Source organism: Gallinula chloropus, assembly GCF_964237585.1.
Source record: "Gallinula chloropus genome assembly, chromosome: 14".
In the NCBI taxonomy this organism is placed as follows: domain Eukaryota; kingdom Metazoa; phylum Chordata; class Aves; order Gruiformes; family Rallidae; genus Gallinula; species Gallinula chloropus.
In genome coordinates, this window is record NC_140099.1 from 1175178 (window position 1) to 1201656 (window position 26479).

Here is a 26479-nt window from a genome sequence, read left to right on the forward strand (position 1 = left end):
TGCCTGGGGCTGGAGCCTTTTGAACTGAAGGTGCAGGAGAAGACACGAACTCCTGACAGAGGTCAGCGTGGAGCGAGGGGTACTGGGACCCAGTAAAGGGCTGGGAATCCCCAGCTGTAACTGCAAAACCTCTTTTGTGGGCATGTGCACATGCTCTGCATGCACGGGGCTCTCAGCACCCGCCCCACGAACGCTGAAGGGATGCTCGCTCGGCATCCTCGCTGCTGCTTGGCTTATTTAAGTGAAGGAATCAGATGCTGATTTGCATTTTCCCTTTTAATTAAGTTTGGGGGTTTTTTTTAATGCTCTGTGTACCTGTTGTGTAGCTGGGGGCGCAGAGTTTACAGCATTGGAACTGGGAAAAACCAGGTGAACAAACCTCACTGGAGCCTTTGAGTGACCTCCAGGACCCCAATGTCCTTCTGATGGTGAGGAGCCCAGAACTGGACCCAGCACTCGAGGTGCAGCCTCACTGTACAACGGAACAATCACCTATTCCTGCTGGTCACACCATTCCTGACACAGGCCAGGATGCTGTTGGCCACCCAGGCACACTGCTGGCTCACGTTCAGTCTGCAGTCACCCCACACCCCCAGGTCCTTCTCCCCCAGGGACCTCTCCAGCCCCCTGCCCCAAGCCCGGAGCGCTGCCTCACAGACATCACCTTGGGGTTCCCATTGGCCCGAGTGGAGCATCCCGTGGGGGTTGTGCCCTCAGGTGTCCCCAGCATCCCTCTCACCAGCTTTATGGGGGTTTCATCCCTGCAAGTTGTGTCCAGATCCCTGTGATACCACACAAAGGTGAAGGGTGCTGAACTCCAGGCCGGTGGAAGAAGTTACACTAAAATTCATCAAACCCAAGAGCTTTCTGCCTGGTTTTATTTTGGTACCAGCTGCCCTACCAGCGAAGCCATATAGTTCAGCCACTGCCTTAAAGAAGTAGTCTCTGTGTCTTTAATGACGCCAATTAAAGCGTGCTAATAACATGCTCTGACTTTTGGTTGGCTGTGGGGACTGGGGGATGGCTGGACATAGCGGTGCTTTTCCTCAGGTGTTCAGACATCTCCAGCACCACAAACTGAATGTCAACAGATCTTTATTACCCTTAATTGCTGTCTATTAATTCCTCCCAACCACCTGCGGTTCCCTGGAGACACCTGACTGTAATTCAAGCCTGAGAAGCACACAGTGTCCCTTCTAGGTATTATATGGTGGTTGTTTTGAGCTTATAACCCCCCCTGGTGATGTCCCAGGTAGGTGTGTACGGTCTGCAGTGTGGGGTTAACCAGTATCAAAAGGCATCCGGAGCCAAACCGAGTCCTGGTTTTATGTGAGGGGGGGTGTTTCCTTCCCCCTCTCCCCCAGCACATCAGCATTTCAGCCTTGAAAACCCCTTTTTTGGGGGCTTTTTTGGGGAGGGGTGTGCTTTATTTTCTTTCACCTGTGGTAAAATCGTGCCCCCAGCAGCCATCCTCGACCAGTTTTGGGTGAGAACAAAGTGGTTTGGGCTCTTTTTTGAAGCTTGAAAGACAATCTGTGTCTTCCCGAGGAGGATGAAACCCTCTGGCGGGTGGGAACAACCCCCCCTCGAGAAGCCCAAATTTTTCCCTGTGTCACTTTGCCTGAGGGGGGAGTGGGAGGGGGGGGTGGGGAAGTGTCATCGCTTAATAAAGGGAAATTAAACGATGGTTCTGGGAGTGACTCTCCCCGCCCCGGCCCCGCCCCGAGCAGGCGGGGTGTCCCCGTCCGTGTCCCCCCGGGAGCCCAGCCCAGCCCAGGAGCCTCAGCCGGGAGCTGCCGCACGCACGGTGAGTGGGTGCACCGATCCCTTGGGCCCCCGAGGGCGAGCAGCAGCGGGGCTAAGGCAGGGAAAGGGTTGATTGCGGAGCCGGGACAGCGGTGCGTGGCCGGGCGGCTGGAGCCCGCGGTTAACCGCAGCGGCCGGAGAGGACAGGCGGGTCTGGCCGCCTTTGGGGCTGCCTGGGGTAGCTGCGGGGTGGTGGGTGTTGAGCAGCTCGGAGGGTGTCTGCAGCCCGTGGGGTGCTGGGGTAGCCCAAAAACCAGGCGGAGGGGTGGGGGTGGGGGGAGTGTCGCTGTGCGGGAGGCCGGAGAGATCCCAGAAGCCGCGGCAGGAGCAGCGCCGGGGGGGAGAAACCCGGTTTCTCTCCCAAACTGAAGTTTTTCCGCTTTGGAGTGGAAATACCGGGGGTGTCTGGGGATGTCTGTGCCGGGACACCCCCCCTACGGCTGATTTCCCCTCGGCGGGTCGGGGCTCGGCGAGGTTTGGCAGCCCCAAACCGTGGGGCTCAGCTCGGCTCTGCCCCGGGGCAGCGGGCACGGACCCCTCGGGGGCGGGAGAGGACGGGGCGACCAACGGGCCCCGGGGATTTGCAAGACCATCCCGGTCCCGGCGGGGGACACAGGAGACCCTGCACAGCATCTGTCACAGGCAGTCAGCTCGCTTCTCCCCGAGGTACCGCAGGGAGGAGGAAGGGGGGAGCAGGGGGACCCCTCGCCAGAGCAGCCAGGACCTGGGGCTCGCCCAAACCTGCCAGGACCCAGGGGAGGGTCTCCTGGAGCCTCAGTAAAGAAACAGCGAACCCCACAGAGCGAAGGGCCGGGCGCCGTCCCAACAGTTCAGGCTTCTGGGTGCGAAACCACAGGGGCTGGGGGAAGGGGGGGAACGTTTCGCAGGGAAAGGAGGGGGTGGGGGGTGTATTTACCAGCTGTAAAAAACTCGGGGGGGGGTGAGGGGGGTGAGGGGGGGAGTGTTGTCCCTGCTAGGGCAGGGCGGGCAGGTTTGCCGTGACCTTCATGTGCCTGAGTGTTCTCACAGAAAGAATTCCCCTCCTCTGCAGTGTGGATTTTTCCCTTTCCTTGCCCCGTTTCTGCCTCTCCCTTTGCTTTTCCCCCCTTTTCCTCCTCCCAGTGCCCTTTGCCGGGAGGAATCCGGCTCAGGCCAGGCTGTTCCTGCGCGCTGCAGGTACCTGTCTGGCTGTGCTGCAGCTCCCTGCACCTCAAACAGCTTCTATCTGCTGGCTGGGAGCACACGTGTTCTTCTTGGGGGGTCCCTCACATGCTGCCCTGGTCTGGTCCCCCTGTACCCACCCTGTGGTTGCAGCTCCAGCCCCCCAGGGACTCTGTTTGGGCTGTCTCATGGAGATGCCACGGGACGGGGAAGTGAGTAACGCGGCGGCTGCGGCCACGGGACACGGGTGGGCGATGCCCACGTTACTCATCCCATGGAGGAGCTCTGCTGCAGACTGTGCCTTTGGGGTTTTTCCATTATTAAAAGGGTTTTGAGGCTGGAGTAAGTGTTCCTGATGGGTAGGAGCGGCAGCCCTGGGGCCTTTTTGGGTAGAACAAGTGCAGAGCTCCAGGTTCCTGGAGGACAGAATCACAGACTCATAGAATGTGATAGGTGGGAAGGGACCTTCAAAGCCCATCTAGTCCCACCCTGCAGTGAGCAGGGACATCTTCACTAGAGCAGGTCGCTCAGAGCCCCATCAAGCCTGATCTTGAATGTCTCCAGGGATGGGGCCTCCACCACCTCTCTGGGCAACCTGTGCCAGGGATCCACCACCCTTTTCCTAATAGCCAACCTAAATCTCCCTTTTCTGCTCTAAAACTATCCCCCCTCATCCTGTTGCTCCATGCCCTCAGGAACAGTCCCTCCTCCCCAGCTTTCCTGTAGCCCCTTCAGGCACTGGGAGGCAGCTATAAGCTCCCCCTGGAGCTTTCACTTCTCCAGGCTGAACCAGCCCAGGTCTCTCAGCCTGGATTCATAGTAGAGGTGCTCCAGCCCTGGGATCCTTTCTGTGGCCTCCTCTGGATGTGCTACAACAGGTTCATGTCCTTCTTCTGATGAGAGTGCTCATGCGGCTCAGGACACCGTGTGTGGTTCTTCCCAAGTAGCAAAGACCAAAAACCACATGAAAACACATGGAGAGCCGGGAGGGACCCCAGAGCTCCTGGGACAGAGCAGCACCAGGTCCCTGCAGCCTGGTTTTCCCTCTCCACTTGACACCAGCAGCGTTGGAAGCTCAACCACAGCCTTGCAGCAACACCAAGCCCACCGATCCATCCACCCCCGGAGCTGCTCAGGCTGGTGACCCTCCCTCTCTCCCCCAGGTATCAGCCCAGGGTTTGTTCTGAGGTGCAGGAGCTGTCGGCTCTGCCAGGCAGGTAACGCAGGGGGGGCTGAGACTCTCCTCAAACACCTCTGGGTTGGGGTAGGGGATGTTAACACTGACTTAAGCCTCGTTTTCCTCCTTGTTTCAGGAACGATGTCGGACCCTTTCTCTGTGAGTATGGCTTGCTTGGGAAATACTAAAAGCTGGGCTGGGACCAGTTTGCTTCCTTGAAGCGGGGACCTTTGGTGGGCCTGGGGCCAGACCTGCTGGAAACCCCAGCTCTGCTGGAAACCCCAGCCCAGGCGCTCCCCCCCAGCCCCCCAAACTGAGCTGTAGGCTCCAGCTGGAAAGGTGTGTGCTGGGGGACTCAACTGTGGGATGACCGTCACCCACTAACCCTCCTCCCTCTCCCTCTGTCCCCAGTTATCTGATGCTTTGTCCACTGGCAACAACCCCAACCCCAACGCCCCCCCACCCCAAGGCTGGCCCTCCTGGGGGAACCAGCCACAGGCTCCTGGGGGGTTCCCAGCGTACCCCAGCCCTCCGGGGACCTATCCCGGCTCACCAGCAGCACCAGGAGCATATCCTGGAGCCCCGGGGCCGTATCCTGGAGCACCAGGGCCATATCCTGGAGGACCAGCAGGACCAGGATCGTATCCAGGAGCACCAGGAGCCTTCCCTGGAGCACCAGCCGGACCAGGGCCGTATTCTGCCCCCGGACAACCACCCAGCGGTCCTGGATTTGGGCCCTCCCCTCCGCAAGGGGGTCCAGCTCCTCCCCTGGTAATGGCTCCATCAGGTTTTACAGGTTTCTGTCTCCCTTGTGGGATTTTGACTGGTCAGGGGAGGGACCCTGGGGGCTGGCTGTCCCCGGGGGGGGGGGGGGGGGGGGGGTGTGTGTGGCATGGCTGGGCACAGCAAGCCCCCAGCCCACGTGCGAGGTGTTGATGTGCTTTTTTGGTAACTCTAAATCCCTGCTGTCTCACAGAAAATCCCCTACGAGCTGCCCCTGCAGGCAGGACTCGTCCCTCGAATGCTCATAACCATCACCGGGACCGTCAACCCCAACCCTAGCAGGTACCAGGGCATCCAGCACTGAGGGCAGGCTGCGTGTCCGTGGGGTGCTGCCAGATGGAGCCAGGGGCTGGAATGTGCTTTGAGTAACACCCATTCAGTCTAAAATCAACTGTTCTGTTAAATAAATACGGAGAAGCTGCCAGAAATGCCCTGTCATTGCTCAGCAGGGGGTGAGGGGGGGTTCCACCCACTTGCTGCTACTTTTGGCAGACCCCATCAGACCCCCAGGGCTTTTGGAGAAACATCCCAGTGATTCTGGTACTGTCTCTGCAGGTTTTCCCTGGATTTCAAGAGGGGGAATGACATCGCCTTCCACTTCAATCCCCGCTTCAATGAAGACAACAGGAGAGTCATCGTCTGCAATTCCATGTTCCAGAATAACTGGGGGAAGGAGGACAGGACAGCTCCTAGGTTTCCATTTGAAGCTGGAAAACCCTTCAAGGTAGCTAATAACCAGCCAAGGGCCCTTCCTTGGCTGTCTGTCTCCCCTTCCTACCCCCTCCTCCAGGTCCAGCAGCCCAGGGGGGGTTTCTCCCCACTTCTGTTATTCCCATTTAGTGTTGAATCCTCCTCCTGCAGCCATTTGGGTCAGTTTCTGTAAAAGATTTCCCCCAGGAGCAGCCAAACTCTCTCCATGAGCTTTTTCTCCTCCAAAACATGCCCACAGTTGGTGACACCATAGGGTCATTCAGAAGGAGACACAAACTGTGGGCTAAAACAGAGGAGGAGGAGGACAGCAGAGCTTCAGGGAAGGCAAAGGGCACCAGTGTTTCATCACCTGGGAGGTGCCTGTGGGTCGGACTCAGCCGGCACCTTTAGGTGGTACCAACCCACTCAAGTCTGTGGTGTGAAACCCTGTTGTAGGACAAATCTGGTGGTTATTTTTTGAGTGATTTTGGGTTTTTGTTGCAGCTCCAGATCCTTTGTGAGATGGATCACTTCAAGGTGGCAGTCAACGATGCTCACTTGCTGCAGTACAACTTCCGCGAGAAGAGGCTGAACGAGATCACCAGGCTGTGCATCGCTGGGGACATCACCCTCAGCAGCGTTACACCCAGCATGATCTAATCATGGTGGCATCATTGTACCCTTACTCAGTGCTCCTAACCTGGCTGTAACACAAGGGCCTCCTTACACAAAGGTGTTGGGGTAATAAAGCATATGTTCACTGGTAAGAATTGGTTTCAGTGAGCTCTCAAAAGCCATGGCATCCTCCAGCGAGCCGTGTTCAAGTGTGGAAGTATCCAAATTCTTGCTGTAGAGATGGAGAACCTCAGTTGCTCTGCAAAGCAGAGTAGTTACTCCTTTTGCACTGAAGGAATGGGAACAGAACTCCTTCGTTGCGCTTGTTTCCCTCCCAGGGGAGTTGCACAATCCGGCTTCAAAGAGGTAAGTTGGAGTTGTCCTCTAGGAAACACGGAATACGTGAGAGCCTCTGAGTATTCCTTCAAGAGGGGGAAATATCTGCCCTAAATTTTAGCTGGAGGAAGCAAAGCCTCTCCCCTAGGCCATGTCCAGAAGAGTTATCCCTCATTCTCTTCAAAGTCCCATCCCTGGCAGCCTAAATCAGCGTGTCCTGAGCAGAGATCCAGCTTGCACAAGCGTTACGTACTCCCCGCAACGGGTCACAAGCCTCATCTTTCTGCGTGAGCCGAGACCGGTTTCAAGGGTGGGGTGGGGTGGTTTATTGGCAAGTCCACCTCATGAGTCAGAAAAATATGTTCCCTTTGCCATGAGTCATTCCTCTGGGCTCGCCTGCAAAACAAGAACCCCGCAAGGGCCGCTGCCAGGGTTCTCAAGGATCCCTTTGACATGTCTCAGAACAGTCACTTCATTTATACCCTGAGATGCCAAGTTACAACAAGCCAAGCAGTGAAATTTCCAGCAGATGCAGCAGCCCAGCCCAGTGGGCCAACTCTGGCTGAAGCATGTAGAGCTGTCAGGAATCCCTCATTAACCATTATTCATTACACAGCCTTAACGACAGAACAGAGCAGGCAAGTCATGGAGAGCTATTTTGGGTTGAAACCAGCCCTGTAGCTGGAGGTTAGTAATGAAGAAAGCCCAGTGTGGTAACACCAACTCACATTAGCTTCCTCTGTTTATTTCAGTGCAATGAGTGCACAGCTTCCAGGTCACAACGTTGGTGGGATGAGGTTCCCCAGCTGTAGCAGGAATGGTTCCTGCCCCAGGGTTTGTGTTCCGTCCCTTGGGTTAACATAAAGGCCAGTGGGGAGCGTGTGTGTATCGCACTGGGGTCACCCTCACAACCAGCAGCCCAGTCAGGTATTTGTATGGTGTAACAACTGGAGGCACTCTAATGCTCCTCCTCAAATGTAGAGTACATACAACTGGCATACTCCTTACATGTAAATATACTGCAGTCCAGGTAACAGAACGAGTAAGATGTGAGCAGAGCCTGAGCTTAACATGTCAAGGGCTCAGAGAAAGAGGTTCAGAGGTTTTTCACATAAAAACACGCAGAACAGGGTTTGGCTCCAAGGTATTTAAAGATATTCAACAGATAACTGCATCCTAAAGGAAATCCTAATCAATGCCTATTTTAATACACTGCCAGGAGGAGACACTACCTGACTTTGAAATCCTTGTACTGAGAGTTTCTACTCTTACAAAGTGGTTGTTAAACTGCCAGGAAGATTCTTGCAGGAAAGTGTGACACACACCAACCCTGTGGCATCTGCTGATCAGAGCTGTTAGTGCAGGCAGCACCGAGCCTGAGGGTGCAGCAGTACCCTCACCGCAGCACGGAGTAGGAAACAGAGCTTTTGGGGGTGCAACAGGCTGGGTCTTACCCCCAGCAGCTGCCCTCATGTCTTATAATTCACAAGGTAAGCAAGGTCAGGACAGAAAAAGCTTAAAGATGAATAGTTTTATGACTTGAAGTAAACAGGAAATACAGGGAGTTACACAAATTAAAATAGTCACTGGGTACAGCGGGTCCAGCCAGCGAACACCCTGTGCTAACACAGGGCTGGCACTTAGGGGGTGTAAGGACTGCCCCATAAAACATTACTAAATTTTTTCACAAGTTGCATTACAAAATATTACAGGTATCCATTCACTCAGAACACAGGGAAGCAGAGGGTGTTTCAGGTATCTTCCATGGGTTTGGGAAGGGGGGTTGGTTAATACAATTTACATGTTTTGAGTGTCAAGTCACTCACTTCTTCCCAGAGGGAGAAAGGGGAGAAAATACAATAAGGTCGCTGAATGATTCCCTTGCTGCAAACATCTGGGCTTTGCTCTTGACTGGGGTGAAGGGCAGCTCAGCATCCAGCATGGGCTGTGGGAGAAACCAGAGAGTGAAGTTAAGCACCAGAGGGTCAGGTACCTGTTCCGCACAGCGGCGCTGCAGTGACACACTGAAGCAGCTAAGAGTCAATTCTCTTTTCTCTGAGGACATCTGGATGAACACCAGGCCAACAGCAATTCCCATCAGGGGAGGTTTGGTGCCTGCTTTGGAGGCCTCTTAGACATTGTGGGGCAGCAAATGCTTTTGCCAAAGGAAGGGGAGAAGCACACACTTCTCTGGACTCTCATTTCCACAGGCACAGCACAGCTTTGGAGTAGCAAAGGCTGGATCAGCCAGACAGATGTGAAACCTGCTTAAGTATACTACAGATCATAGAATCATAGAATGATCTGGGTTGGAAGGGACTCCAAGGATCACAGAGTTCCAACCCCCTGCCACAGGCAGGGCCACCAACCCCCAGGCCTGGAGCTATACAAGGTTGTCCAGGGCCCCATCCAACCTGGCCTTGACTATACTCTAGATATACTCTAAAAGTTAAAAGCTATAAAAAAATGGGATGGGACAGAGCTGGAAAATTCTGACAGTGGAGGAAAAATGCCAAACTGTTTGTTATGTTAGTAAATATTTACAAAGAAATAAAATTTAAAGGATGGATCTGATAAGAATATCTCAGTTCATCCCACATTGATCATGTGCAATAGTGAGCCCAAGCAGGGAGGCAGGGATGGAGGCTCCTCCTGAGGGTGAGCTGAACTGGCCTGGTGTCACAGCATTTAACGTTGTGATAACAGATTCTGCAGGCAAGGGAAACAGTACTGGAGCATGCAGGTTGGTGTAGTCAAGTAAAACTGAAGGTCAGCTTACCATATCAAAAGGATTTCTGCCCAGGGATGTTAAATCACTACAGGAAAAGTCTGAAAAATAAGAACATTTCATTTAAAAATAAAAAAAGGTAAAAAGTTTTAAGTCTGATGCTACCAAAGGTGTTTTCTGCATTTTCTGGGGGGGTTAAACCACCATGAAGCCCCCCACCAAAACTGTCTGTATTTACTTCAACCCTTTTCTATCAGCTTTCTCCTCCCCATATCACATGGAAAAAGCTGAGGCATGGTGTTTGCTCATGTGCAAGGCACATTGAAGCCATTCTAGCTAAAGGAGGCTTTGCTATCAGCACACAAAGATTAACCAAGCTACAGGGAGGGCCATTTCCAAGAGTAATATTTAGGCTACCCTAAAACTTTGGAATAAAAAGCCCCAGCAATACCACACACTGTGTGAAACAGCTTTAAGATACACACCTGCTTGGTGTGGGTTTGGTTCTTCAGGCTGAGCCAAGTCAGGCCTCACACAGGTCACCTCCTCTGGACTGCACACAACGGTATCTTGTCCTTGTTGCTCTGCAGCAGACAGCTCCATCTCTTCCACACCATCCAGTACCTTTAATTCACTGCTAGGATTTTCCAGCACCTGAAACCAAAGGATTTTGATTGTTCCTTGCCCCCAAAGAGGCTGAGATGTCTGCAGTCATTGTATCTGCCTCCTTGAGGGGCAAGGGGAAAGCATCAGTGAAAGCAGGGAGGGATGAGTTTACAGAAGCCTGTGCAAGCCTGTCACGTTAAGCCCAGGCCATACATCCGATCTGCAGATTTCAGAGAGCCAGGAGAGATGGGATTTTAACTCCAGACCCTGTACAACACACAGGCAGGACAATGCTGCCACCCATCTCACACAAAATGTTTCCCCCTGGAAGCTTGATAATCACTTTATGTAAAGGAAGTTCTCCCATGGGACAGGTTTTGAACTCGAACATCCTCAGAATGTTTTTTGGCACTTCTCTAGTGAGACTTCACCCAGAGCAAAACCTATCAGCACCACCACAAGTTAAAGCTTTCCCCAGAGAGCCACATCGCCAACCAGCAGCAAGTTCTCATTTGACAGGGAAAGAAGGAAGTAAAAGGCCTAAGAACAAATTAGTAACCAAGGTTATTATATAAAATTAAGACACTCCATTGCCAATGAATGGTACTAAAGGATGAGTAACCACAGAGCTCTGACTTTCGCTGAGTAGAGCAGCATCACTATTTAAACTACAGAGGCCACATTCCTGCTGGGGTTTTTTTTGTTTGTTTTGGGGTTTGGTTATTCTTTTATTTAAGGCTGCTCAAATGTAGGTGTGTCACCAAGCCTGCAGACATTTCAGGGCCTGGGTTTACATCAGCAACACTGCTCTTGCTATACCTTCACGTAGCGTAACAGCCCGATCTCTGCTCTGGCAGCACGAGGACCCAGACAGCTAAATATCACTTGTTGTCTTTAGTCAGGGTCCCCAAATGGAAAAGTAATTAAAATTCACACCAGAAAAGGGGTATTTGACTTCAAAGGAACATTGCCTGCCCAAGCAACAAGTTGTCATCAGAGCAGCCAACAAGACAGCGAGCTCCCCAAGAGCAAAACAAGGTCCCCAAATTGCAGCAGGTCCTTATCCATGTCCATACTGAGAAGGAAAAGCACCAGCCTGCAGATCACAGGAGATATCCTGATGAGGAATCAATCAGAAATCCAAACATCTGGGACTAATAAAGAGAACTTTAATTTTTGCTAATGATAATAAAGTCTTTAACACACATACATGAGCAATGCCTGAGTTACCTTAGTTCCCTCTGCTGTGCCAGCAACAGGACAGTGTTCTTCTGGGACTAGGGAAATGCTGAAAGAGAAACCAAGATGTTTTCATTCTTCTCAGTCACCTCCATCAATCACATTCAATCATCTCTTGACCTAGCCAGCTGATCTTACAATTTAATGGGAAGTTATGCTTGGTTGTTGTATCACATTCTCTGGGCTGTATCATATTCTCTGGGCAATAAAAGAAAACTCCTACCCCAAGAATAAAATTAAAATTGGGCAAAGCTCTTAATATTTGCCCAAGGGAAGGAAAAGACACATGTACTTTGCAACCTTTATCACTGTCAAGTTGAAAGGTAATATTTAATGGGTATTAATGTTAATTATTTCAGTTAAAACTATAAAATTATTTGTAGGAATTAAACTAAAAGCTGCCTTAACATGTCTACCTTTGGTCAAGAAAATCACCGGGGAGTTTATCCAGCAGGGAAGGTCTCCCAGTGGGAAACTGGTGTGTTTTTAAATGCTGTGCTGGTTGGAAGCCTGTGAGCACCGGCGTGGTTTGGCTTGCAGTTGGATCCTCTGGGTTATGGAGAGCAGGAGGAACACTCTGAAGCAGAGCTCTACTGGATGACCTGGGAGTTGCCAGTTTTTGGGAAGCCCGCTGGGAAGATCTGCGAGGTGACTTTGACAGCAAGCCTGAAAAAGGGTGTTTAATGTGTTTAATAGCTAAGGTAGTTTCCAGAAGATTAAATTAACTGTTTGTCTGGATTCTGGCTAGGAACACTATTACTTTCTGCTTGCTGGATTGTCTTATGCAAATGTTGCATTGAAATCTTATGTACACTGCAAGGAGAAGCTGAAAAAAAGGTGACAAGAGCAGGTCAATTAGTTACAAAACCACCTTAACACCAGCTAAGCAATTTAGTAACCTCTTCACAAAGAACCTGAAACATTTAAACAGTCCATCTGGTGAAGGTTGTCATTAATTCCCAGCTTTCAAATTAGGTAATTTTAATACAACTTAAAAGACACAGCTTTAAAATTGCTTCTTATAACGGCTCCTCTGCTAGAGCTTGCTTAAACCAGTGCTGCTCAAAGCTTTTCAGAAGGTCTGCTCTTAGTAGTGAGCAAGAAGCACACAAAGAAATTCCTGGTCTTGTGATGAGAGAAGAGATCTACACAAATAAACAAACTGGGAAATGCAAAGTCATCTTGTGAGCTAGAAATGGGAAAACAAACAAGTCCCAAAGGATCAAGGATTACTGAAAACACTGGCTTCAAGTAGATTGTAACAAGAAAGTCCTTGAAAATAAAGATGCATTTTAAGCATTTGCTCAAAAAATGCTATTAAACAGCTTTTATAGCAGACTGGAACCATACTATGGATTTGTTGAAGGTGAATGCAGGTTACAGGGGTACTCTATTCACAGTTTTGATGACAGCACAGCAAGAGATTTAAAACAAATCCCAATTCCAGTCTTGCAAGTAGAGGGCATAACCCTGCATTGTCTTTGAAGAACAGGCTTGCTGGCTAAGTCTAGGAGTTAAGTCTTCATTGTTAAACATGCTGAAAAACTATGAACCAGCTGCTTTTACCTCTCAAAGTAGAGATTTCATGTTGCCATAATCACTCAGATCAGTACATTCCTGTAGAACAAGTTTACTTTGGATCCCTGTGTAATTAACCACTGGTTGAAATATTAATTGTGTCCAGTACAGGAGTTGTATCCATTACAAACAGAAAAACTTCTCTCCCCAGTGAGACTGGTTAATAAGCTCTCCTCAAGGTCACAGAAATCACAATGAAGTGTCACCCACCTGGAAAGGTTTTCACAGGGCTTTCAATTCTGAAAAATCCTCCTTCAAAAACCACTTTTTCTACTTCTGGCAGTTTCTCCTGTTGTGTACAATCAAGAGCTCTGTCGTGCTTCATCTTATCCCTCATCACTGCCTTTATAGCAGCAAGGCGGCTTCGGGCAGCAGCTCTGCCAGCTGCTCCCAGCTTTGGTTTAGACACTCCATTCAGGACAGTCTTTTTCTGAAATGGTAAGGAAGCCTCAAGTCACATCTGGAAGCTTTGGACAGAAGGAGTTGCACACAGACACATGGCTGATGGCCACACAGAGACATGCTGGAGGTCTCAGCTCACCTCCAGAATCTCTTGGACTACTATGGATCGTTTGTGCTGACAGTATTAAGGGTTGTTTGTACTGAGCCAGCAGTTCAGAACTACTCAGCACAACTTTTTTTTTTTCCCCTAACAAATCCAGCGAGCATTTTTTAAAAAAGTGGGATACAGGGACTCCTAGTGGCAGGGAGATCAAGTAACCGCAGGACAGAGAGCAGCCAGCCAGCGTGAGCTCCCGGAATTCACATTTTCAAAGGCAGTTTTGTGTCTTGCACCATCTGTAGGCTTCCCTGACATTTACAGGCAGCTCACACAGACCTCATTCCCTCCAGCTTTCAGTGCCTGGAGTTTCTTACCGACCTTCAGATTGCTGTTATGGCTAGTTGAGCAGCCTCAAGGAACTGGATAGTTTAGGCAGTGTAAGTGAAATTCATTATTCAGTCATTAGGAGCAATTCTATATTCCAAACCAAAGAGTAGATAGAATGGCTTACATTAAAGCTTATTTTGCAATAAGCAATAACTTATTTTGGACAGAACCATTAGTGGCATAATGCTACTAGTGGTGCTGTATTAATGGGACATCATTATAATTTAGCACTCTCAGCTCAAACCCAGCAGCCAGTCACTGCCACATGCCCATGTGGTTTCCTCTTCAGCTTGGAAACAATACCGGTGGTCCAGAGAAAGCTGAACCTTCAGTTCTACATCTGAAGCATAAATTTCTGTTCTAAATTTAAACAGACTTACTAGTCTTCCTAGCAGAGTCCCCAAGAGTCATAATTCTTAGTGCTAATCTTCCTAGCCAAGAGAGACAACTATCGTTGCAAACACCAACTCGTGCAAGTGCACCCAGGAGGTGCAAGGCAGAAGGGTGCATCTTCAGAGGAACTGCACTGAATTTTTAACCATTAACATCTAAAGAAGCCAGATCAGTAAGGCTTTAGAAGAAACCTCCATTTAAGAAGAGCATTCATTGCTGCAATAGCAGCTTGCTAGTTGTTTTAGGTACCTCACCACACTGTCGCATCTTGACACCGTAGGGGACATGCTTTAGGGGCTATTCATACCTTGACAACTGCTTGGCTTGACACATCAAGTGGTTGCCAGTTATTGTCTTGAAGCTTCCTCAGATCATCAAATTTTTTATTCACATCTTCTATCTATTGGATAATCCCAGAAAAGCCCAGGTTTAGTTTCCAAGTCTTCTCAAGATTCACAACAGAACAGTGTTTCACAAAAAGCAGGTAACAAATTTAAGCACAGTCATGCACCCAGGTACTTGAACGCATGTCAAGCATTGAACAATCCCACATGACATGAAGGTTATGCCAACATACACAAGCTTCAGACTATAGATTACAAGGCTGGTGTCATTTCTGCAGTTTAAAGGTAAGGGAAGGATAAGATTATTCTGTAAGATCTACATCTAAATGAAAGAGCTGTTTCATGACCTGTTCTCCTACTGAACTTAAAAGCACTTTGACCATGGCTGCATTTAAGGAATGCAGAACAGCACAATGCACAATAGTCTTTATCCAAACACACACACACGAGTCTCCCATTATGTAGGAAACATGCCATGCAAGCCTGTTGGCCCTTCCAAACTGCTGGCCCAAGAGCTTCATGACACAGTCTGTGCTCCTTCATGACAAATTAGCTCTGCAGCATCACCTCCTCCCTGCCCCACACTCAGTGTGACAGCCTTGTCCTCCTTAGGCTCTGTCACAGAGACGCTTGTCTCATCTCCTAGCAAGGCCACATGAGGCAGAGCTATCACTGAAGTGACAAGTCCTTTACATCCTCCCTGAAACTCAGAGGACACAAACAGGAAAAGGAATGTAAAAAGGGACAGGGTTAGCAGTTCTGTGACTCCAAGTGTGTCTGAGGGAAAAGGTGGGGATGCTCAGGAGAAACCTGAGCTGCTCCTGGTACATGGGGAGTGTAGGGAACCCTGTGTTCAAAGGGCAGCAAAGTTCCCCTCAAATCTGACATATGAGCAGGTCAAACCCTTACACTTTCTGGAGGGAATTAAAGACCTACAACTAGAACCTCAACAATAAATCCATCTTTGCATTTAACTAGTTACAAGTTCCTTTGCTGAATGCTGATTTACAAATACCATTGAGAGCTGTTTTGATCCTAATTCTTGAATATTATATTTCATTCTGAAACCAACAGAAGCATCAAGAGAAATAGAGATGAAGGCTTCCTACCACCCAAGCTCACCCTAAATAAGGGCATTGTAGTTTCTGTGTGATTTTCAGAGTGAAGCACAGAACTACTACTTCTCATGAACTCCAGGAATCACAGAACTATAGGGGTTGGAAGGGACCTCAAGAGATCATTGGGACCAACCCCCCTGCCAAAGCAGGGTCCCTAGGACAGGTCACACAAGTAGGTGTCCCAATGGGTCAAAGTTTCCCAAAGCTCCTAGCTTTCGGTCCAGGTCGACACTGTGACTGTATCCTCACTCCAAACCAGAGTAAGACTTGACTACACGCCTTCATTCCAGTGAAAAACAAGAGAGACAGGCCACAAGAAGACACAACAGATGAACAGGTCCACGAATTATAAATTGTAGCCTATCAGGGGGCACTTTTCACCATCAGAAAGCATTGAACAAGGACCAGTGTTTTTATATTTAAAAATAATCAGAATCTGACTATTCAAAACCCAAGAGAATAGTTTGAGTCCATTGCTTGTTAATAACCCCACCAACTTTAGCAGGTTAACATGCAAGTACCTACCTGAAAAGTAACCATGTCCCAAAATCCATCTAAGTCTGTACACATCGTTTCTTTTTCTCCCTGTTTAAATTCACAGTTATCCACCAGCCCTTCAAACTGTTTAAACCTTTCTGCTATGAGCAGTCTTGTCTGGCCAAGCGTGGTGCGAATGAGATCTTTAGCTATAGCAACAAGAAAACAAGAAAGAAAGTACATCTTAGAATGATCCCTCATGTCACAACTGGTTTAATTAAGTATTTGAAGAGCCTGGAATATGTTTCTTGCTGGAACTATGCTCATCTTAATACAGAGCTGCAATACAATTCAGCTGGAGCACACCTATGGACTGAACTGCTCTCATCTTGCTTCTTTAAAAAAAAAAATGTTGCTGCCTGTAGGAGAAGTCATCTTCATTTTCCCAAGTAAGGACACTTATGTTACATTAAATCTTAATTTTATTTAAAAAAAAACCCTCTTAAAGTTGGTACATTTAAATATACTTAAAAATGACAACAGAAAAACCACCCTGGTATGCACTGTGTTCACTCTGGTGAACTATCATGCCAAGTACATGTAAGTTTTAGCACTAGGAGACAGACTCGCCGAATGTGTGAGGTTGGAAGGGACCTTCAAAGCCCATCTAGTCCCACCTCTGCAGTGAGCAGGGACATCTTCACTAGAGCAGGTCGCTCAGAGCCCCATCAAGCCTGACCTTGGATGTCTCCAGGGATGGGGCCTCCACCACCTCTCTGGGCAACCTGTGCCAGTGATCCATTACGTCAGAGTGAAGAATTTTCTCCTAATATCCACCCTAAATCTCCCTTTTCTACTCTAAAACCATCACCCCTCACCCTACTGCTACATACAATACAAAAAAGCATGCCTCAGAGCAGGTACAGCTCTAAACTTTATCTAGTGCAGCTTTCACTACAACTTTCTCCTTTGCAGATATGCTAGGGTACACATATTCCCCTCTGTCAACTTCAGTGACTGCAGTACCCCCACTAACACCTACTGCATTTTGGTCTTACCGTCCTCTGGAATGTCCAGCTCAAATTTGCCATCCCACAGGTGGCACTGAGACATCAGCCTTTCTGTCTCGGACCGAAGAATGTTTCTAAAATAAAGAGATAATGGGAAAAATCAGGTTTTGGAGAATTCTCCAACTGCTGTCACTACTTGTGACTGTGAATGGTTCCTCTCCTGCTTTCACAGAGGATACACTCTCTCTGAGCAGAAGGCATTTGACTGTTTTTAGTTCTCTGACTGGCTGAGATAAAATGTCTTTTCTAGTGGCTTCAAGCTTGTGTTCCTTAGGAAAACACAAGGAGGCAGGAACGTGTGCCTACTCAGGTCACTGCTGACAGACCATAAGCAAACCTTCACAAGATGTCTTATTACTCATCTTGAAGACCTCAGAACAGACAACAGGGAAGCAAAACAACTGAAGACAAACCTGAAATAGGGCACGTCGTGCTCTTGCTCTCTTATGTCATCTGACTTCATGTCAAGTGCTGTTGTATCTGTAGAGACAGGAATTGTTTCATCTGCTGGCTGAATGGAAGCTCTCTCATCTGATTCACTCACTGAAAAATACAAAAGGCATTTTTGTTCAAAACCTGGTGGGGAAAAAACCAACCCCAACATCAGTAGGACAATAAACTAAATGTGAACTTCATACCTTTTTCTCCTTTCAAACTGGTAATGATTTGCTGTTCCTGAGTGCCTTTACCAGCAGGTGAAATCTGACTTTTTAAAGGAGGCTCCTGTGGCTTAGTTTCACTGGGTTTTGCAACTATAGGGCTAGAAACAGTGACCAAAAAGAAAAGAAAAAAAAAAAAAAGAGTTGAGATACATTGAAAAATTGATATCAAATATTGCCAAATACACAAACCCACCCCATTTGGCAGCCTGTCTTAGAGGTGACACTAGACAATGCAAGCAACCCTCATTAAAATTAATAAACCCCTGTATATTCCCTGACACTGCTTTACTTTAAAAGATTATAGAGCTTTGTGTTAAGTTCACATCTGATTAACCAGCAGTAACGACCATGATGATCAGGTATTTCAACAACACAACAGCTTGTTACACAGGGAATATCTCTCTAGAAAGCTGATGGGTTTTGTAGAAAGCATCCCAGAGTTTCACTTGCATTTGAGGCCATTAGAAGGAAGAATCTTACACTGGAGATGTTGAAAAATCCCAGAAAGCATCAGGTGTCAAAAATGCATTTGCCCTAGAAGGAGTCATGGGTGTAACTTTGTAGGTTGCCAATCCACTCAGTGGCTGAAACACAAAGTTCTGAGGTGCAAAGGAGCGCTTTGCATGTCTCCCTGGTGTAGGATTTGGTATGTTTTCCACTGAGGTCTGTCCCTGTTGAAGTTCCATTGACACTGTGTGTTCAGAATCAGCTGCTGAATCTTTCACTGCTGCGTCTGGTTGAGCATTTTTACCCACTTCATGTTTAGAAGGAATTACCTGGAACAGCACAAACAGACAAACTATGTTATTCAGTCAATAAAGTGTTTAGTATAGGTGTGGGCTGAATGATAACACAACTGTCTGGAAGCCATCAGGAAGGGAACAGCTTCAGGTAAGTCACTTTCTGCAATAGCACACATGTACAGATACCATGATTTACCAATAGGCCCAACTGGCTTTAACACCTGTAAATCACTCTAGCAACAGGGGCAGCATTTCCCTATGAGGAATGCAAACAATCTGCTGAAGGGGCTAAGGTAGCAGAACACCCTTGCTGCCAAAACAGTAATTAAAATTAGCAAACACTTGCTCCCACTCCTAGAAAAAGCCCACACCTTTAAGGTGATAAGCTCCTCAAGAGCAGAATTTCTGGCTCCAAATCCAACTAGGCCTGTTGAATAATCACAGTTTATTCACTTACTCTAGTACAAAGAACAAGCTAAAATAAGATGATGGCTGAGGAATGCAGACCAAGACCACAGAATGCCATTAAAAGAGAATAAGAAGTTAATGAGTTGAATCCACGTTCCTATGAGCTGAGCAACCACATGTCATACAGGATGCATTTGAGATACCTACGCTGAGATATTGGCTCAAACCAGCCCTTGTTAGGCTTAAAACTTAGAAGATATCGTTGGCTCAAAACTTGGAATGTTCTTCCAGAAAATAAGCTGCTTCAACCTACTGAAAGCCCTGTTATACTTTGATACCCTTGCTTGGAATGTGAGCCTCAAATCTGACTTTTAATGCACTTCTTGTAATGAGATGACCCAGGTTACAGCAAGAGCTTCCCAAGTAGCAGCACAAAGCAGCTCCTGCCTGTGAAGAGGTACTTATCCAGAAGAAGATATAAGTGCCTCTTAACCTCCTGTCAACGTTTGTGCACAACTGCATCAGGTTTATGAGCACACTAGAGCAGGGATGGAGATGGGAGGCATGAGGGGGACACTGGGTTGAGAGGGAATGGTGGAGAGCAGAGATGGAGAAAGGGCACTGATGGTTCTCACACAGGACTGTCAGCATGTGAATGCTCAATGACTGCTTTTAATTAGGATGTGGCCACCTTGAAGAGAATAAATTTTCCAGCTTTATTGTTTCATGGTTTGAAACCTAAACAGGTTTATTTCTCAGCTCCTGAGGTCTCATGTCAGCAGGAAAAGGAAACGTTCAGTGTATGTTTCAAAAAGGAACAAACTGCCCAAGATTTACAAGTGCCAGATAAAAGCAGCAAACAGGTCATTTTTACTAGTTAAAACAAGACAATTGAGATGTCATGTAAGAGTGTCTTGTCTAACTTAAATTATTGTCCAGATCTTGATTGCCAATCAAGTCAACCATATAAGCAAACTACATCTGATCTTCATTTTAAAAATATAGCAATACAACTGCATACAGCTTCTTCCAAAAATCAATGTTATTAGTGAACTTATTACTTCTCTGCTTGAACACAAGTATATTTGACATACAGTTCCACTGTTACTGACTCTTAAATCAGTTTTATTGCTTTTCCATTTCCAATAATAAATGACCTACCTCCTTGATGTCAGGTTTGACTGCTTTCTTCTGCTTTCCTACATTCGCCGTCTTTCTTTGTGACTGGTTACCTAAAATGAGAGGAACTCCCAAAGGTCAAGAAGGCATCTGATTAAGGCAATCTTTCACCAAAAGATTGCTGTAAAAGTCCCAGCAGCTAGAGACAGGGAGAGACTGGTTTATTTATTGAGTGGGAGGGGCTAGAGGGCAGACAACTAATTGCAAAGGTTCACTGAAAAGAAAACCTGCTCTAGGATTTAACAGCCTATTAGGAGATGGATCAGCAAAAAAGGAAAACAGATTCATTGTCTTTACATGATGTCAGGTACTACAAATAGAAGTCACCTTATTTCCTTAAAGGCTGAAGAGATGGTGTCAAGTCATTTGACTGCAGATTTTTTGTTTCTACATGGTATAGGATTTCTGTTGGTGAATTGAAACTGATGCTATCAAAGCTGTGCTATCAGCTAGGGGTTAATGTTTGTCCTGCATAGTACAAGGGACACTGCAGAGCATTCTGGAGAATTTCCTGAGAATAGAATATATGCTCATCATTTTGCCTTCAGCGATCATGAAGCTCCCTTATTCTAGTAAGGGGACAAACATGGACAAAGAGAAATCCCTGACCTGAAGAACACCCGCTCTCATCTCTTCCAGAGGGGTCTGTTCCTGATCACAGACTTAATAATCATACGTCCTTAAAACAGTGATCCAACAAACTGGCAAATCTTTACCAGTTCTGGTTTTGTTCTATCAGTTTATAATTACTATTTGGATACTGATGCTCCACACTGATGGGTTTTGAGGGAAATTGTCCAACATGTGTTTCAACATCTTGCTTTAAACATTGCTACAGAGCTCCAGATGAGAGTCTAAGCAATCAAGTATTTAGTCCTTTCCTAAGGATGTGACAGCTTGGCATGATCTGCATACAGTCTGTCTATTCAAAGGAGATAGTTACACAACAGAACATAACGTCTTGAGACAGCTTAGAACAAGCTGAACAGCACAACAGGGTGTCTGAGACACAAGCAAGATCCTAAAGACAACAGACCTTAATATATCATTTGACAAGGAGCCTAACAGCAGCATATAGATGTACATGTGGTGTTTCCAGTGTTCCCTTACCCAGTATTAGATGGTATCTCTTTACAGCACTCTATTCCAAATACTTAGAGATGAGGCTTAAGCTACACAAGCAGGACTACATTCACTGCCTCACTTACCAGGAGCAACAGGAGCTGATGTTGTTTTCAGCATCTGCCTTGCTGCAGAGGCTGCTGCTCTGGTGATTCTTACATTGGAGGTTGTCTGGGTCACAGTCTGCAACACTGCAAGAAAGGGTCATTTCAGTTTTCAAAGCTGAATAAAGAGCTGTACTCAAGTAATATAACCAAAAGTACTGCTTTCTCCAAAACCTGGAAAGTGCACTAGTGATTATCAGTTGCATTAGTTTGCCAGAATCAAACTGATAAAGTTTGGTGGGTTTGGGTTGTTTTTTTTGTCAGTTCAGTGCAAGCAGTGCTAAACACAGACAGCACAGCTCTGCCTCTAGGCAATGCTCTCAAGGATCTCAAAGAAGTTTTTACTGGACAGTGGGACTCCAGGACCATCCAGGTATCAGTGTACTGGATGACATGTAGAAAGCTTATGGAAACCTTCTCAATGTCCCCTGCGATCAGAATCACACAATCATAGGGGTTGGAAGTGACCTCCAGAGAGCATCGGGTCCAACACCCAATCCTCATCACCATTCCATTTTACAGATAAAGATTTCTAGAGTAATTACTGGCCATGGTTATTTTCACAGCTGGAAGATTAAGCAAACTGTCCATGTAACAAAGTGATGTCCTAGTCATCATATGAAAGTATTCCAAGGTCTCAATTTAGCTAATCTAACAAAGCATTCTTAAGATGAATTACCTCCAAAATATTTTACAAAATATGACAAGTTCATGCACTGCATTACCCATTACCATTAATAGTTTTCAGCTTTGTATTTTAGTACTGTTTCTGATATCTTCCACAATTAACAGCACTCTCCTGCACAGAGGAATTTAACAGGAGGGGTTTTTTTTCATACCTTCCCTTTCTAGATTTGCCTGAAATCTAGTAGCCCCACTTGATTACCATTAATGCTACTCGTGTTTTTAATGTCAGCTGCAATTCTGTGAGCACTAGAATAACAAGTTGTGAAAAAAAATACTAGATAAATCACTGCAATATTTGATTAATCCAAACATTCACTTCCCTGACATTCTTATACTAGTGGTTAAATACATATAATGCATAGTCTTGATTCAGCAGAAACAGCATAATGAAGTCAAGTGGATGATTTTTCAGAAAGTAACTGCTTTAATTGCTATATCAACCACTGATAATAGATCTTCTCAGCATTCACTAATGGCACTACTGAAATGTATTTAAATAAAGGTCTTCTGCTTGCTAATTAAATTAGCGATGTGAAAGCCATTTCACTCTAAGTTATCAAATATCTTGCACTGACATTGATATTTCACATGACTTAGTTGTATCTAGTTAGGCATGGACTAGAAATTCTTCCTGATGTCCAAAGTATCCCACAGCGTTAAAGGTGGGGTGGGTTGTGGGGGTTTGTGTCATTGTCGTCTTAAGAAACGTTACTGTCACATAGGAAGTGACAGACACAGAAGGGGCTGCTGTAAGTTATGAATACCCGAGATTGTAGTTGTCATTTATTAAAGATGACAATCAGACATTTATCCAGTTGTGCTGGTGCACATCAGAAGCTTGGGCTCCTGTCTCCAATGTTATCTGCTAAGAAGCCTTGCCAGTAGGCTCCCTCTTCCAAAGCTTTTCCTGTGCTGAGTTACACAAGTGGTTGCATGCAGAGATCACAGATGGACATTTACACCTCACACAATCAGCTATTTTTCAGGCCACCTACCATACCAAGGAAAATTTGTATTTTACCCATATCAGCTATTCTTCATCTTTCCAGGTGAAGTCACTTCTGTAACAGCAGCAGCTACTACACAAGACAAAGCTCTGTGCAGCTCCAGATCCTAAGGCAGCCAGCAATCACATAATTCTGCCTACTGACCTTTTTCTTTTCCCTTTCCTAGGGTGATTAATGAGCATGCAGGACAACTAGTGTCCCACAGTCCATTTCCTCACAGAGGTAATAAGTACATGTGAAACCTCAAGCCATGCACTTGATGATCTGCCACCCTTGTCCTGGTCAGTAAGAACAGCCATCCCAAAACCTCCTCATTTCCTGCACCAAAAAACATACTGCTGATCTCCCCCAGAGAGGTTCTTTGCCTCCCTCCCATAATGTCCCAACTACTGACTGGGAAAACAAACAAGCAAGCAGCATCCTTTCAGGATCAGATGCAGGGAATCCTACTCCTTTCATACCTTTTTCTTTTTCAGCTGCTTTGTCTGTACTCATCTGTTTACATCCTGCTTGCGTAGGGTGCCTGCTATGCCTGTCGGCACAGACCTACAAGAGAAGATGCATTTCATGAAGTATAAGATTTCCAGAAATGAAGCAGCCTAATTTCTTTATTTATCTTTCTATCCCAGGCTCCAGGAGAACAAATGGTCAAAGAATATGGCACAAAGGGCTTTAAAAAGTAGAGAGAAATTAAGGATAAGCATTAAGGCTTATAGTATAGAAAACGGTATGGAAAACACCAGGTAAAGAAAACCTCCTGCTGATAGAATTCCCCAACAAAATAAAGGCATATTCAAACTGGTAAATTCAGATATGTGAAATGAAACATTTTTACAGTTTAAAACATAAATATCATTTTAACTTTATGACATAAAGCTGCTGAATTAGCAAAATAAATAGTATTCTAACAGCTACGTGCACTGGATGTGTCATTATATAGGCTCCAAGAAGTCAGAGTAGTACCACAGTTGGGCTAACTCAATCCTTTCTCTTTAAACGGGTAGATAAAAATGCTGCCTTCACCTCAGTCTTTAACAGCCAGACCAGTTGCATCCCTCTTTCTAAATCTACTTGCTGAAGTTTATATAAAAACAAACCGTAGAGTGCTTTGATGCAGTTGGTATCATGATTTTTTCTTCTTGGACCTTGGCCTTTGATCGAGTCATCCTCCCAGAGAAAGCAGGAGCTGCCTGGAAACATCCCCAAGGAAACAAGAGTTAACACAACATATTCCCTCCATCACTGCTAGAGTGGGCTAGAAGCCTAAGCCTGAAAAGCAGCAAACTCATGCAAAATGGGTCAAGCGAGTAAAGCTGAAAAACTTCCAAAGTTTTGACTAAATAGGAACAAGTTCCCAGTTCTAAAATAACTTTGCTGTTTCATTTGGACATGAATCATTCCAGCTTTTGAACTGAGAACAGTCTCATAAGTCTAAAAATCAACATCTCACTAGTACGATTTCCAGCTCTGTTGTTTAAAAAATAAGGCAATTTACTCCTTTGTTGTTCCCTATTATAAAGTAATTATTTCTGAAGTAGTTAAAAATAAACTGTTTGGCATAACATACACATCATTTTGTATACAAATAGCAATTTTAATATAGCATACTAGACACATGTCAGTTAGATATTGAATACTACATTTATTACCTTCTCTTTTGGCTTTGCTATCACTGGCTCTTCAGGTACAAGTGACAGAAATCCAGGTGCAGTTGGTCTGTACAGCCCAACTTTAAACACACCCTTTTTTGCTTTCTCTCTTTGCTCTCTCAGCTTCCTAAGTTCCTTTTCTTCCTTATAGCGCTGGAGCATCTCCTTGCGCTCGTTGATCCTCTTGGTGGCTGCATCTGTAGGTTGCTCTGAGGACAGACATGTCATAACATCTTGAAGACATTTTTCAGCCAACAAATAAGCCAACAAAATCTCACAAAACTCTTCCAAGATAGAAGAGGGACATACCAAGCCAAAGAGAAGACGACTGGCTGGAATCTGTGCTTGCAAATTTCACTTAAAGCCTTACAATGCAAACACGTGTGATCTATCAGCTTGCTGAAAGCTTAAATTCTCTTAATTGTTTGAACCCTTCCCACTACAAGAATATTAAGCAGCAAATCTCAACTTGCAAATATCCCTCCCCAAATCTGCACTTGAGAAATATTGTAAATTCATATTAATTTCTCTTCCTGCAAGGTAATTAATATTAAAGTTAACGCTTTAACTACTTAGTTTATTTGTATGAGTTTTTCTGTTCAAACACCTGAAATGTCATTGAAAACTGAAGATTTGGTCACCTTTAGATATCAAGTCTGTCTCAAGCTGAGAATAAATAAGGCAGAAGATGATGCCAAACTTGAATTACAAGCCTATCTGAAAAAAACCCCAGTACCTACTTTAAATTTATTGATGATAATCAAGATATTACTTAAATTTCATGTCAATCAGAGCAGAATCACACTCCCTCCTCCAATAATATTCTGCTATCAAAATACCAAGGGGGAAAACATTTCTACAGAAAACTGTTAACATTTTAAAATATTAACTTAATTCCCTACGCCCTAAGATTCCATGATCCAGGGAAACAGAATGCAATACATAACACAGGTCCTATTTTCTGTGAGGAAAGATAAGTCACCAAAAACTAGCAGCTTAGAAAATCAAATTACACCATGCATTTACCCATTTATAAGTATATAATATTCAATTACCCACTTCTAACCATGCTATAAGCACATGACAGACACCAGTTATATGTTAGATGATGTTTTAGATCAGGTTTTTTCACTTATTGAACTTCCCAGCTGCTGCAGACATATCAGAGCAAAGCTTCCACCACACCAGGAGAGCAGTGAGGAGGATAAAGGAGTATTAAAACTTTATTTCCTTGATTTTCTTAACAGAAGAGCTGGTAATTATTGTTTGTTTAATATTAAAAGCTTTTCTTCAAATTAAGATGTCGACCACTGTTGGGGTCCTGTGATAGTGTTACTAAATCTACTTGAAGACAGTTTTAGAGATTTAACACAAGTCTTCACTTACTCTGTTTCACACTGCTGTTCTCCTGAAAGCACACTTCACCCATCCCATTTCGTTGGGAGATTCCCCTCTCCCTTGAGAGCTGAACATTGACATCTGCCAATCCAAACTTTCTGCCCTTTTCAAACAGCTTGTGCCTGTTCTCCTTCTGAAGCATGGATTTTCTTCGGGCAACTTTTGTTCTGAGGGCTTCTGTACTCAAATCCCTTTTGTATCGACTGGCAAACTGGGAGGGAGCAGCCATCTTGATGACCCTAGACAAAAAATGATGGTGGTTAGGAAATAAAGCTGTCCTGTTCTGTGTGCCCCTTTTCATTGGGGTTTACATGTCACAGAGTAAGCTGCAGGTTCTTCGTTTCTGTTTGTGTACCAAAGAAAATGGAAATGACAACTGCAGTAATGACCCTTCTTTGTTCATCATTACTGATTTAAGGGGTTAGTTAGTTTGTTAAGCACTCAACAACTCACACATGGAATTAGTAAGGGACGCTGTGTCCCCAGGGATTGTCCTGCTGGTCTGCATTC

General features: G+C 46.0%; 2 protein-coding genes across 2 annotated transcripts; one reads left to right on the forward strand and one right to left on the reverse strand.

Annotated features, from left to right (window-relative positions):
• Window positions 1-4285: 4285 nt before the first annotated feature.
• LGALS3 (galectin 3) lies at window positions 4286-6322 on the forward strand (the record flags this gene model as incomplete). The annotated part of the gene is made up of 5 exons (XM_084270629.1): window positions 4286-4303; window positions 4556-4915; window positions 5121-5209; window positions 5483-5651; window positions 6122-6322. The coding sequence occupies 5 exons, from the start codon at window positions 4286-4288 to the stop codon at window positions 6275-6277; spliced, it is 792 nt and encodes a 263-aa protein (XP_084126755.1). The 3' UTR covers window positions 6278-6322.
• A 2068-nt stretch (window positions 6323-8390) lies between these two features.
• On the reverse strand, window positions 8391-26198 carry DLGAP5 (DLG associated protein 5; the record flags this gene model as incomplete). The annotated part of the gene is made up of 18 exons (XM_084270565.1): window positions 8391-8513; window positions 9348-9397; window positions 9782-9950; window positions 11133-11190; window positions 11558-11807; window positions 12930-13149; window positions 14309-14401; window positions 15989-16149; window positions 16999-17084; window positions 17424-17553; window positions 17649-17770; window positions 18153-18448; window positions 19985-20055; window positions 21211-21315; window positions 23384-23468; window positions 24020-24112; window positions 24572-24780; window positions 25958-26198. The coding sequence occupies 18 exons, from the start codon at window positions 26196-26198 to the stop codon at window positions 8391-8393; spliced, it is 2562 nt and encodes an 853-aa protein (XP_084126691.1).
• Between the last annotated feature and the right edge of the window lie 281 nt (window positions 26199-26479).